This window comes from Phodopus roborovskii, unplaced genomic scaffold (genome assembly GCF_943737965.1).
Source record: "Phodopus roborovskii unplaced genomic scaffold, PHOROB, whole genome shotgun sequence".
Taxonomy (NCBI): Eukaryota; Metazoa; Chordata; class Mammalia; order Rodentia; family Cricetidae; genus Phodopus; species Phodopus roborovskii.
The window spans coordinates 13,963,479-13,976,769 of NW_026125052.1; the positions used below are offsets into that span (position 1 = coordinate 13,963,479).

Genomic DNA, 13,291 nt, shown 5'->3' on the forward strand with positions numbered 1-13,291 from the left:
AGAGAGAGAGGGAACAGAGAGAGAAGAGAACAGAGAGTGGGGGGAACACAGAGAAAGAGATGGTAACAGAGAGAGACAGAGAAAGAGGGGAACCCACACACACACACAAAGAGATGGTAACACACTGTCTATAACGCCACCTGTAGGAGATCTGCAGGAACACACACACATGTAACACACACACAGGCATAAATAAAGTACACATAAATAAAAACAAAAACAAAAGTCTTTATTAAAGAAAGAGATGGAACCCTACATCACTCAGCCCTCCAAGTCTGGCTTCCCTCCAGCCCAGCCCTCAACTTCCTGAGCCCCACTGCTCTGTGCCTCTCCTTTGGCCAGGCTACAACCTGTAGGGTCTGGCTTCTGCCCACCACTCCTGCCAGTCTGGACAAACAGGATGGATGGCTCTCAAACCTGGTCTGCAAAACAGCCACCTGAGGGCTGGTCAATTCCACACATTCCTGGGGCTCCGTCTCAGAGATGCAGACTCTGCGGCTGAGGAGGGGCCCAAGGACCTGTTTTCCATAGCAGCTAAGAGACTTGAGGGCTGTGTTCCCGCCTTTTAAGAACTGCGAGGCTTTTCTTCACCCCTCCCAACCTGCACAACCTGCTCAGGCTCACCTGCATGGCCGCTTTTGCTGTCCACTCCTACTCCCTTAGCTCTGCATTCTGTGCTCCCGCCTAGCAGCTCTTCTGTGTTTGTGTGTCCACCATGGATGGTTAACCCCTCTGGTTCCCATTCACCGGCGGCAGCTCCTCCTCTGCCTCCTTTTCACGGCCACAGAAAGGCCTTCCCTGCCTCCTGTGAGTCACTCACCTGGCATACTTGTCACTTCGTATTTGTGTGACTCTTAAAGGTCAGTCTCCCTGACTGGGTTGCAGCAGGCTAAGGGCGGGTCTGTTTTTGTTGCTTTGCTCTGTCCCCAAGCCGGGATCGGCTAGGTGCTTTCAAGGTTGGATATGAGTAAATTGTCTTTTGTGCTTTTTTTTTTTTTTTTTTTTTTTTTTGTTCAAACTGCTCCCTGGTCCAAGTAACCTGTTCCCCCTTCTCCACCTCTTTGCTTTGCCCCATTCCTAGTAGTCTTTTTTTCTTGTCTTTTCTTTCTTGCTTGTTATTTTTGTTTGTTTTTTGAGACAATGTTTCTTGTCCTGAAACTTTCTTGTAGATCAGGTTGGCATAGAACTCAACAGAGATCCACCTGCCTCTACCTCTAGTGTGCTGGCTTTTCACAATAGATTTTTAAGCGAAAGGTCGAGGCTGTGCTTCCTCATGGCAGACCCTTTACCAATCCGTGGCTTGTTTGTTTTTCTTAACTGTCAGCCCTAGGAAGCTGGGAGATGCCCCCCCACCCCGCCGCTGCCTTTGATCCGGGTCCCTCAACCCCTCTTTTCCTGATCCCCCATATTTGCTGAGGGCTGAGCCAGAAAGTTGAAGTTACTGCTGTAACAAGGCCAAAACGGTCGCCAGATCACCGTGGCCCCTCCCACCAGGCCACCTAGCTACTCTCAGATTTAAAACCGTGAAGGTGAGACACTGGACTTGGCTCGGAAGGGTACCTTGGGGTACCTCAGAGGGGCCAGGGCAACAGCCTGGGTGGCTAGACTGTGGCTGGAGGTCAAAGGGCAGAGCATCTCTTCAGGGATCCCTCTTAAGCAGAAAGTCCTTTGTCCTGGCCGTGGGTGGGGGATGGGGGGTGAGCTGAAGCCCGCCCCTTAGCTTGACCAATGAACTGACCCCCATTGGGCAGGGATAAGTAGGAGTGGGCGGGACCATTCCTTATCTAACAAACAGCCTCCAGACTAGATTTTTCTCTGTGCAGCCTGTTCTTTTTGACTCTTTCCTGCTCTCTCCCAGGCACCTGCTGCCCAGTAGGAAGGGCCAGAGCAATCCCAGGCGGTGCTTTGTGAGAAGTCTCCACCCCTCCTCCAGCGCTTCCTTCTCCAGGGCGCCTCTCTGGCCCCGCCCTCACCTGCCCAAGATAATTTTAGTTTCTCTCAGCCTGGACTGTGGATACGCAGGGTCCTCTCCACATTCTCCCGCCTCAACATCCAAAGGCGTGATGCCCTCCTACCACCTGTAGAGCATATAGAGTTGATTTGAAGTCAAATCCAGGTGTTTGGGATCCCTAGCTAGAACCTGGCCCAGTGTCCCGCTCCTTCTGCTGGAGTTCCTCCAGGTAAGGCGACCGAGACCTGTCTCAGACAATCTGCTTCTACCTCCAGCTTCAGCAGGGCTTCAGGTTGTGCCCGCCTCGGGCGGATCTGGCCTGCTGCCCAGGTAGATGGCCTGGAGGCTGCCAGCCATCATGTGGCCCCCGTGCCCTCCCCCCCCTCCCCCCCCGCCAGTACGTCCTCACTCGGTGAGGTCAGGCCACATGCGGGGGGAGGGGTGGTAGTTAAGGCCTGGAGTCTTCCTAAACCGGTGGCCTCAGGCAGGTGTGCCGACGTACGAAGTCTGGGTAAGGAATGAAGCGGGAACTTCATCTTGGAGGTGGGATGCAGGTTCGGTGTGGGTGCCTGAGGAAAGATTCATCCTCCCGATGCTCTCTGGCGTCTTCGTTGCATTGTTTGGTTTGTTTGTTGCTCGGCATCTCGAATCCTTCCCCTTCCTCACGTTGCTCCCGGAGACCTCCCGTGATTGCCATTTTGTGCCCCTCGCGCTGCCTCCTCCTCTCCCATTGAATTCGTGAATGGGAGGTAGGGTCTTTCAGTCACCTCCGGAAATCTGGACTTTCCGGCTAAAACTAGTTCTTTCTACTCAAGACCAGCTAGTTGGGGTGGCGGGGGTCGGGAGGTGACCCTTCACTACTTCGTTGAGCTCCGTTTACTACAGTCAGGGGTACCTCCCCTCCATTTGGAGGGGAGTAAAGTTCCACAATGATTGGAACACTGTCTCTCCATGTTGTTGTTCCACCTCGGATGTGGGAGCCCGGCCGGGCGAGCATGCCTCCTGGCTGGACATTCAAGTGGACAAAGAAAACTGGAGGTTGCTGTGAGGAGGGTCATGTGGGCCTCCGGTCTTGGGGAAAGACGTAGGTCGGGATCTGGGTCTTCATAGCAGGGTGGGACAGAGTGCACCTGAGGGCCAGATGGTAATATCTTCAGCCTTGACCCCCAAGAATGCAATGCCTTCTGGGTTGTGAGTCTGTGCCAGCTTGGACTCTGCTCTCCCTCGTGTGTGTGTGTGTTGTACACCTCCCCCAAAACAAAATAATGATTAACTCTACAGGGAAATCTAGCATTCTTCCCAAATTAAACATTGCAAGAGTTGTCCCGCCCCCTGTAAGCCATTGGATGTTTTTTTTCTTGAGCGGAGTGGGCGGAGCATCAACTTCGGGTCAACTAAGGGTTTCTTGCCTCCCCATCTGGTCCAGGCAACCTTAAAGGTTAAGCCCCTCTTCCCTTCCCAAGTCCTGATGGGGGTTGGATTGATGTACTGGATCAGAACCAGACCTCAGACAGCCCAGACCACTGGCTCACCAACCCCTCCCCTAACCCTGGGAAGAGTGTTGGTGGCCTTGTTTGCTGTTGGCCGCAAACATTTAGGCCTTGCCACTCGCCTTGGGGTTTGCTAGGTGGGGCAAGACTCAGGAAGTAAACACGGCGGCAGGGAGGGCAGGAGCGAGGGTGGGGCTGGAGCTGCTGGGACTGGATAGCCAGAGTTGGAGTGGCCTGGTTGGGGGCCTAGTTTTTCCACCCAAAGCTTTGGTTAGGCCCTAGTTTGAATGTTTCAGATGTCTTGGGCAGGGGCTGCCCATAGCAAGCTCCTCTGCCTCAGCTTATCTTTTAGGGACCTGACTGCTCCTAGTCTTCTCCAGCTGAATGGTGGGGTGGAGGGATCTGGAAACTAATCCTAGTGCAGCTGGCACCTGGGCCTCTGACATCAGCCTGTAATCTGACTTGAATCTACATCCCACCTTCAAACACCTGTTTTCTCATTTGAGGGAGGGGCACCAGGCAGAGAACAACCCCCCTCCCTGAAATGAAAGATCAGGTGGGTGGGAGTGGGTGTCCGTGTTGATGTCCCTTGCTTGGTGACTTGGGCATGAGGTCAGGTGTGTCTTGCTCGCTCTGCTTGGCTCTCCTGGGGTTGAGCTATCAATCTGTCCACCTGTCCTCTTGGGTGTTTTAACTCTACTCCTGCCTGATGGTACAGCTCAGGTCAGGACATCCCAGAGTATGTTCAGAGACCCTCTTTCACAGAGCAATACACAGGAGTCCCCAAGGCCAGATGCATCATCATACACCCTGAGGGTAGTTAACAGCAAAGAGAGTTGTAGGTTCCAGACCCAGGCTGGGCAGGGCTGGGTGCTGCTTGCACATCACCAGGAGGTAGGCTCCAATCCTGATAGTCTCTTGGTTCCAGGCCAGGCATTGCCTCCCACCTCCCTGGGTTATAGCAGGGTGATGGTTTGGGACTAAGGTGGGCAGATGATTAGTCCCACCTGGGCTGGACACTGGCCAAGGGTGGGGAGGGTGATGTCAGAGGAGCCTCAGGCTGCTCCTCCCCACATCTTCCTCTTTCCCCAGCCCGCACCCCTCGCTCCCAGGCTACCTGTAGGTTGGGGAGTCGGGGACCGAGGGCAGAGGCAGGTTGTTTGTGTTCCTCCTCAGCCAGGAAGCCCTATAGATGAGTCAAAGTTGAATGGAGAGCCTGGGGCATAGCTGTCCCGCCTCACCCTGACTCACCTGTCCCCCAGATCCCTTCATGCCCTCACAGGAGGGTCAAGACTTTGTCCTATCCTGGTGCCAGGAGCCTTCCCAGGTGTCCTGGGCAGCCTCATAGTCCTGATGCAGGGTCTGGAGAACAAGCAGGGTGCTGGGATTGGCATTTTGTCTGGGTCCTGCCAGGTTCAGCAGCTTAGGGTCTGCTGGTTCCTGCAGAGAAGGGCTGGAAACCCCCCCCCCACCCCACGCCTGGTCTCGCCTGTCCTTACTTGTCCTAACTTCTCTGCACCCGTGGGCGCTAAGGCATAGGTGAGATTCTGATGTGTGCCAGGTGCTTTCAGACCAGAGATGGCCTAAGACAGGTGCACAGGAATGGAGGTAGAGTTCCCAGCACAAGGCTGAGTGTGCCAAGTCCAAGATGGACTTCTCATTCACAGGAGGTGGCTTTAGCATTGAGGCTTTGGGGGAAAGTTGGGCAAGATGAGGGGTCTGGAAAGGCCCATAGTGTATGTGGTTGCTGGGGTAAGAGGCCCCCAGGCTAGGCCTTCTGTTGCCACCACAACCTGAGCACATGGTGCCTCTCTGTATCACTCATTTCTCAGCCAGGTGTTACCACAACAGGCCTGGCAAACTGCATCTGGCAACAAGGTGCTAGAACAAGAAAGTTCTGGAAAAATCTGGGGCAGAGCCCAGTGGCATGAGCAACCTTTGCCCTGACCCTGTGGCTGCAGTTAGGGACATGTGGCATGGAGCCTACCTGGTCTTTCACCCAAGCTGCGTTTGCTGCAGGGAGAGCCCTGGCATTGGAGTCCCAAGCACCAGCCTGAATGTCACAGCAGATACTAGTATGCTGCTTTCTCAGGATCCCAGTGTCCCTTTCTATAAAGTGGGCGTGTCTTATATCCTCTCTGGGGGCTCCAAGGAAGCTGCAGTTTGGAGGGATCTGTCACAGTACATGGCGTCAACATTGTCCTCACAGGTGCCATGGACCTGGATCTGAGCCCACCTCACCTCAGCAGCTCCCCAGAAGATGTCTGCCCAGCCCCTGGGACCCCTCCTGAGACTCCTCCACCCCCTGGTAACCCTCCACCAGGGGATATGAAGCGGTCGCAGCCTCTGCCCATTCCAAGCAGTAGGTAGGATTGGGCAGTGGGCCTGCATTGGTGGCAAGGTCTGGGGACAGGGAGGAGAGCCAGCACTGACTAACACATAGGGCTCCCATCCCTCAACTCTGACGTAGGAAACTTCGAGAAGAGGAGCTTCAGGTGACCTCTCTACCCTCCATCCCCAACCCCTTCCCTGAGCTCTGCAGCCCACCTTCACAGAAACCCATTCTTGGAGGTTCCTCCAGTGCGAGGGGGTTGCTTCCTCGAGATTCCAGCCGCCTCCATGTGAGTTGTGTTGGGAAAAGGAACGGTGGGAACAGGACAGAGCTGCCCCAGCCCTGGGAGGATATGGTGGTGCCTCTTTGGTGCAAATGGGACTTCTTGGTTCCTGAAAATAAGTCAGAGAGTAGAATCCCCTGCCTCTGGCTGCCCCAAGTAACCTGCAGTTCCTGGGGTTCAGGTGGTGAAGGTATACAGTGAGGATGGGGCCTGCCGGTCTGTGGAGGTGGCAGCGGGTGCCACAGCTCGACATGTGTGTGAAATGCTGGTGCAGCGAGCCCATGCCCTGAGTGATGAGAGCTGGGGCCTGGTGGAGTGCCACCCCTATTTAGCACTGGGTGAGTTGGGGTACAAGGGGCTGTGGGGCAATGTCTTGGGCAAGATAGGTGGCTCAGCTGTGAGGTTTGGTCAATCTTTACCAACCCCTGTCTTTTTACCCTTGATCTCAGAGCGGGGTGTGGAGGACCACGAGTTTGTGGTGGAAGTGCAGGAGGCCTGGCCTGTTGGTGGAGATAGTCGCTTTGTCTTCCGCAAAAACTTCGCCAAGTACGAACTGTTCAAGAGCCCCTCGGTGAGTGAGAATACACACACACACACACACACACATGTATGCACGCACGCACGCACACACACACGCACCCTCTGGAACCCCCGCCTGGACTCTGAGCATTGATCCCTGACTCCTTCCTTCCCTAGCATACGCTGTTCCCAGAAAAGATGGTCTCCAGCTGTCTGGATGCACAAACAGGCACATCCCATGAAGACCTCATCCAGGTGAGGTCCTGATTCCCCACAGATCCACATCTCCCCCCCCCCCCCCCCCAGTCATCTAGTGTTCCTACCCCTGCTGCCATGTGTGATCTGATCCGTGTTTGTTGGTGTCTGCCTCCACCATGGTGACCCTGCTGGTGAAGTGACAGGCAGTCTGTGCTGGTACAGCACCTCCTCCGGAGGCCTGAGAGGAGGCAAACCTTTCACCCTCTGTTCACATCTGTGTCACCAGAACTTCCTGAATGCCGGCAGCTTCCCCGAGATCCAGGGATTCCTGCAGCTTCGGGGCTCTGGCCGGGGCTCAGGCCGAAAGCTTTGGAAACGATTCTTCTGCTTTCTGCGCCGGTCCGGACTCTATTACTCCACTAAGGGTACCTCCAAGGTGAGGTCTTGAGGTCAGCCCTAGCCTGTCGTGTACTTCTTCCTCTCTGGTGCTCCTAGACCCCTCCACTCTTGGGCCAGGGGACCCTCAGCTGTTCTTTCCCTTGGGCTGGCTGTCTTCAGGCCACGCTGGAATCCATCAATCCCAACCCCTGTTTGGCTCACCTAGCCTAAGAATTACAGTAGAAAACTCAGGCACCTGTGTGTGCGTGTGTGTGTGTGTGTGTGAGAATGTCAGCCATCAGTCTCAGGTCTTTAGGAGCTGTCTACCTTGGTTTTGAAGACAGGGTCCCTACTAGGTCCTAGGACTTGCAGATTAGGTCAGGCTGATTGTCAGGAGAGCCCCAGGGACCTTCCTGTCCCCGCACTGGAATTAAAAGTGTATAGCATTACACCCAGCTCTTTAGGTGGGTGCTGGGGATTGAACTTGGGTCCTCCTGCTTGCACAGCAAGCATTTTTACCAACTGAGCCCTCTCCTCACCCTCAGCTTCTATCTGCTATGTGAACATGGGTATTTGCCTGCCTCTCCCTGGTCCTAAAATTTCTTTACCTGGTGGGACACTAATAGGACCTACCTGTACCAAGTCCTACTTTCTCATCATGCCAGGACCCGAGGCACCTTCAGTATGTGGCAGATGTGAATGAGTCTAATGCCTATGTGGTAACCCAGGGCCGCAAGCTCTATGGGATGCCCACAGACTTCGGCTTCTGTGTCAAGGTGAGGATTCCAATGTGGCCTGGTCTGGGGGAGGCCGAGAGTATCCTACCTGTGGCGTTTGAACCCCATCTTGGGAAACCCTGTCTATTCTCCCTGTACCTGCACATCTGGATAGTCCTTGGGCCCTTCTCTGCCCCATGGCAACTGGGCACAGGATCAGACAGGGGACAGCCCACTTCTTCTCTCTCAGCCCAACAAGCTCCGCAATGGCCACAAGGGACTGCACATTTTCTGCAGTGAAGATGAGCAGAGCCGGACCTGCTGGCTGGCTGCCTTCCGTCTCTTCAAGGTAAGACCCTTGGAGTGGTAGGGAGGCTGGCCTTGCCTGAGGGAGGTGACATAGCTCTCCCTTCAGGAAGTCTTTCCAGTAAGAGGTCACCACAGCCAGGCTTCTGAGAATACCAGCTAGGGAGGGCAGGTTCAGCCCTACTGTGGAGAAGTCCTGGCCTGAGGGGTGTCATCTCCTAGGCTCTGTGGACCTCAAGCCTTATTTATTATTTATTTATTTTCTTCCCCTGCCTCCAGTATGGGGCACAGTTATATAAGAACTATCAGCAGACTCAATCTCGTCACCTACGCCTATCCTATTTGAGGTCTTCGCCCTTGGTGAGTATGCTCAAGGGTAATAGGAGAGGTGGGGATATAGGCTCAGGGCAGCTATTCTGACCCCTTCTCTCCTCCGCCTGTCCTCTCCCCAGAAGAGCGTTTCAGATAATACCCTCGTGGCCATGGACTTCTCTGGCCATGCTGGGCGTGTCATTGAGAACCCCCGGGAAGCTCTGAGTGCTGCAGTGGAGGAGGCCCAGGCCTGGCGGGTAAGCATCTGTGTTTGCTGCACTGGCTCCCAGTGGGTTTTCATGGAGCGGGGGGAGGGAGGGAGGAAGAGGGGTTGGGGAGAGGGTGGGTTCCAACAGCACTCTGACTCCCATGCCCCACCACTGCAGAAGAAGACAAACCACCGTCTCAGCCTGCCCACCCCATGCTCCGGCTCGAGTCTCAGCGCAGGTGGGTGATGGTCTAGAATTCCTAGGTTGGGCCGTGGTGCTACTCTGAGCAGTCTTGGCTTGGGTCAGGCGTATCTTCCCTGAATGACCAGCATCTCTTGTCTCCTGACCCCAGCCATCCACCGCACCCAGCCCTGGTTCCACGGACGCATTTCCCGGGAGGAGAGCCAGCGGCTAATTGGACAGCAGGGTCTGGTGGATGGGTAAGAGGCTGGGCTGGGTGGGGTAACCGATCTGGGGACCAGAGAGACCCTAGGGCAACCAGGAATGCCTGGCCATGCGGTTTTGTCTCCCCAAAGTGTGTTCCTGGTCCGGGAGAGCCAGCGCAATCCACAGGGCTTTGTGCTGTCCTTGTGCCACCTGCAGAAAGTCAAGCATTACCTCATCCTGCCGGTGAGTACCCCCCTCCCCCCATTCATAATTTGGGTCCTTGTAGCCAGGGGAAACATGACTTGAAGTCCTACCATGCCCCTCCACTTACAAGAAACGGTGGCCAGTTGCTGGCCCCATGGGCTGTTCCTCCACCTGGGACTGCTCCCTGACCTGCCCTCTGGCCACACCACAGAGCGAAGATGAGGGCTGTCTCTACTTCAGCATGGACGATGGCCAGACCCGTTTCACAGACCTGCTGCAGCTGGTGGAATTCCACCAGCTGAACCGAGGCATCCTGCCGTGTGTGCTACGCCACTCCTGTGCCCGTGTGGCCCTCTGAGGCCACGGGAGCCATTACAGCCCACGGGGCTGCCCTTCAGTGGACCTGGTACATACAGGCGGATGGGATGCTGAACAGATGAAGAGCTCCCCCCACACCCCATTCCACTTTTCTCCTGTTTCTTCACCTCCCTCAGGCAACAAAACATCCCTCAACCCTGCCCTCCCTGACTCTTGTCCCCACGGGAGGCATCTGTGGCCCTTTCCTCAGGAGCTCCCGAGGCACTGTTCCAGCTTGGGGCACTCTGAGAGAAGTAGGGGCAGCCCAGGTGGCCTCTGGCCCCACACTCTGTACAGACTCCGAGGCCAGTTGATCTGCTCTATTTTATACTAGTGACAATAAAGATTATTTTTTGATACACCCATGAGTTCTGTCTGGCAAGAAGAGACAAGGGGACCGGAAGAGGTGAAGGTGTTGGTCAACCAGAATATGCCCTGAGCACCAAGTTGGTGTTGGTTGCCATTGGCTGGGAGCTTCCGGATCCTAGCAAGGACTCGGCACCGTCAATCGGTGCTGGTTGAATGGATGAGCGGACAATGAGCAACAAGGGACTGTGCTTTTCTTTCTTTTTTCTTTTTTTGGTTTTTAGAGAGAGGGTTTCTCTGTAGCTTTGGAGCCTGTCCTGGAACTAGCTCTTGTAGACCAGGCTGGCCTCGAACTCACAGAGATCGGCCTGCCTCTGCCTCCCCAGTGCTGGATTAAAGGCGTGCGCCGCCACCGCCAACCTCATTCTTTTCTTTTTTAAGACTTATTTTAAATTATGTATTATATCTGTGGATAGATGAGTATGTACATGTGTGAATGCAATTGCTCAAGGAAGCCAGAGGGAGGCAGGCATTGGATTCCTTGAAACTAGCTACAGGCAGCCAGGAGCTGTCTGCTGTGGATGCTGGGAACCAGACTCAGGTCTGCAAGAGTGGTATATGCCTTTAACAAACGAGCCATCTCTTCAGCCCCAAGGGACTGGGCTTTTCTAACAACACTTAGATCTAACAGCCTAGGAACTGGAGATGAGCCAGATATGGTGGTACATGCCTGGAATCTCAGCACTAAGGAGTAGAGGTAGGAAGAACATTTCTGGGCCAGCCTGGGCTACATGAGACCCTATCTCCCCACCTCCCTTCTCCCCACAAACAAAAACAAGATGAGTTAACAGCAAGTCTTGGACTAGGTGGACAATGAGCCCTGACAAACAGAATACGGCAGAGATAATGGTCTCACTTCCCACAAGCCCCCGTGTCTTCCTCCAACCTCTTCTGCCTCTTTCCAGGCCCAGGTCTGCTCTCTGTCCTTATAGTCTCCCTCACCCAGAAGCCAGAAAGGGAATAAATACACAGTTCTGAGCCCCTCTACCCTTTCTAGCCCAGCCTTCAGCTTCCAGAATGATGTTTGCAAAGTGCAAACTTGCCCACTGATCAGCCAGGCTGCATCTTCCCCAAGAGTTTCATGCCATCATCTAACCCAATAGAAACTTTATAAGTGTATCCAACAACACACTCAGCATACAATAAATGTATCCAAGACAACCACTGGAGTTGCAGAGACACATCTTCTAGATTGTGAACCCCAAGCAGACATCATTTTGCCAAAAGAAGTCAAACTTGACTCTGATTCTGTGGATTTAATAACTAGTTTACCAGAAATATGAAAGCCAGAGGAACACATGAATTGACGCATGGGGACAGTTAGCAAAATCTGGGCTTGGAAACTACAGAAGGGGTGGCTCAGTTTCTACTTTAACAACAGAAATGACAAGAAAAGCAAAGTTGGGGAATGTCTAGATTCTAAGAAATTTAGATGTGACAACCAAATGATTCAGATCCAAACTCACTGTAAAAATATGTTCATGACCAAGTGGGGGACATTTTAACTTTTGTGATACTAGGGAATATGCTTAAGTTTTAGAAAAAAAAATGTAAGGTATGGTAGTGGCATAGTAGTTCTTCCTTCCCCACCCTTCAAAAAGTGTAATCACAGCACTGTTCTGGCAAGTTCGTGGCAAGCCTGGGCTACATGGTAAGACTATCTCAACAAATACCAACAACCCAGCAGGGAGTTTGGGGACAAGTGGCAGGGAGACTCATTTGAAGTATTTCAAGTGAGACACCATGTCTTGGGGTTCTTGAGATAGGGTCTCACTGTGTGTTTCTGGCTATGCCCGGAATTTGCTATGTAGACCCAGCTGGCTAGCCTGGAACTCACAGAGACCTACCTGCCTCTGGTAGCCCCCTGTTGTTGCTCTTTTGTTAACAGTTGTAGGAATAAAGGCGGGAGAAGGGGAGGGTGGGGGTCCCAAGTGAATGGGGTCCCAAGGTAAGGGGCCACGTGGGAGAGCATAGCAGGTTCTGTAGCAGGTGAGGGTGACCGAGGCCCAGGGAATAACAAGCCAGGCAGATAGAGCTTAAATGAGTTTATTTAGAAAGGGGAGTGAGGGGGAAGGGAAGAGACATAGAGATACTGGGAACAGAAGAGGTGTGTGGGTGTGTGAAAGAGAGAGAGAAAGAGAGAGCATGCAGAGCTGGAAGGCAAAAGAGAGCAAAAAAGAAAGCAAAAGAGAGAGCAAGTGGGCAGGGGTCTGACTTTTAAAGGGGCCCTTTACACCTGCCTGCAGACTGGTACTCATGGAACCCTGGGCTGACCAGAGTACTGCCTGAGTGCATTCTGCCAGGTGACAGGGGCAGGCCAGCGTAATGCCTGAATCCTTACACCTGTCCCCCATTCTTGACTTAGGGTTCCTATTGCTGTGAAGAGACAAGATGACCACAGCAACTCTTTTGAAGGAAAACATTTAATTGAGATGGTGGCCTACAGTTTCAGAGGTTCAGTCCATTATCATCGTGGAGAGGAGCATGATGACATGCAGGCAGACACAGTGCAAGCAGACACGGTGCTAGAGGAGCAGCTGAGAGTCCTACATCATGCAGGCAACAGGAAGTCAACTGAGACTTTGGGTGGTACCCTGAGCATAGGAAACCTCAAAGCCCACCCCCACAGTGACACATTTCCCCAAACAAGGCTGTGCCCATACCAACAAAGACACACCTCCTAATAGTGTCATTCCCTGAGAGATTACAGGGACCCAAATTACATTCAAACCGCCACAGTCCCCAAACTGCAGCGCTGAGATTAAAAGCATGTGTCACCGTGTGGAGCTTGGCTTCATTTTTCAAAAGATCCATATTTGTTGATGCCTCCACTACTTTTGCATATGTTTGAAACATCTCAGAACTTTTTAAAAACAGAGAACCTTTCTAACCCTCTAAGACCGATTGACCACTAGGTAAAGGAACAGTTGCTTTGCCAGCTGCATCACTTTCCTTGTTCAAATCCCAGCTCTCCCACGGACCGGGAGGGCAGACTGTAGGGCAGCTAGGATGTGTAATTGGCTCTGGGTGCCAGGTCTGGGCACATTCTGCTCCCCTTTAGCTGGCTTTGAGGTGGAAATCCTCAACTTCAGAATAGACCTTTCTAAAGAGACTCTTCAGGTCCCATCTCTGCAGTCAGCTTGGCCTGAGGTGACCTCAAAGGTCCAGCCACTTCAAGGAGCACTTGGGCCAAGTTCAGCAGCATTGGTGGCCAACTGGGACAAGGACAACCCACACTTGCCTGATGCCAGGCTAGGGAGCTTGGAGCCAGGCCTGACAAAGA

At 53.5% G+C, this 13,291-nt stretch overlaps 1 protein-coding gene across 4 annotated transcripts; it reads left to right on the top strand.

Annotated features, from left to right (window-relative positions):
* The first annotated feature begins 691 nt into the window (after nt 1-691).
* Nucleotides 692-10,001, top strand: Grb7 (growth factor receptor bound protein 7). 4 transcript variants are annotated; one of them, XM_051175809.1, is made up of 15 exons: nt 692-860; nt 5,651-5,807; nt 5,912-6,062; nt 6,238-6,394; nt 6,506-6,627; nt 6,753-6,830; nt 7,060-7,209; nt 7,817-7,927; nt 8,118-8,216; nt 8,453-8,533; nt 8,626-8,742; nt 8,872-8,932; nt 9,047-9,134; nt 9,231-9,324; nt 9,497-10,001. In XM_051175809.1, the coding sequence occupies exons 2-15, from the start codon at nt 5,656-5,658 to the stop codon at nt 9,641-9,643; spliced, it is 1,608 nt and encodes a 535-aa protein (XP_051031766.1). In that variant the 5' UTR covers nt 692-860; nt 5,651-5,655; the 3' UTR covers nt 9,644-10,001. The 4 variants fall into 4 exon arrangements, with proteins under 4 accessions (XP_051031766.1, XP_051031757.1, XP_051031774.1 ...); XM_051175800.1 differs by lacking the exon at nt 692-860 and adding an exon at nt 1,405-1,529; XM_051175817.1 differs by lacking the exon at nt 692-860 and adding an exon at nt 2,158-2,180 and having other exon boundaries at nt 8,629-8,742.
* The last annotated feature ends 3,290 nt before the right edge of the window (nt 10,002-13,291 follow it).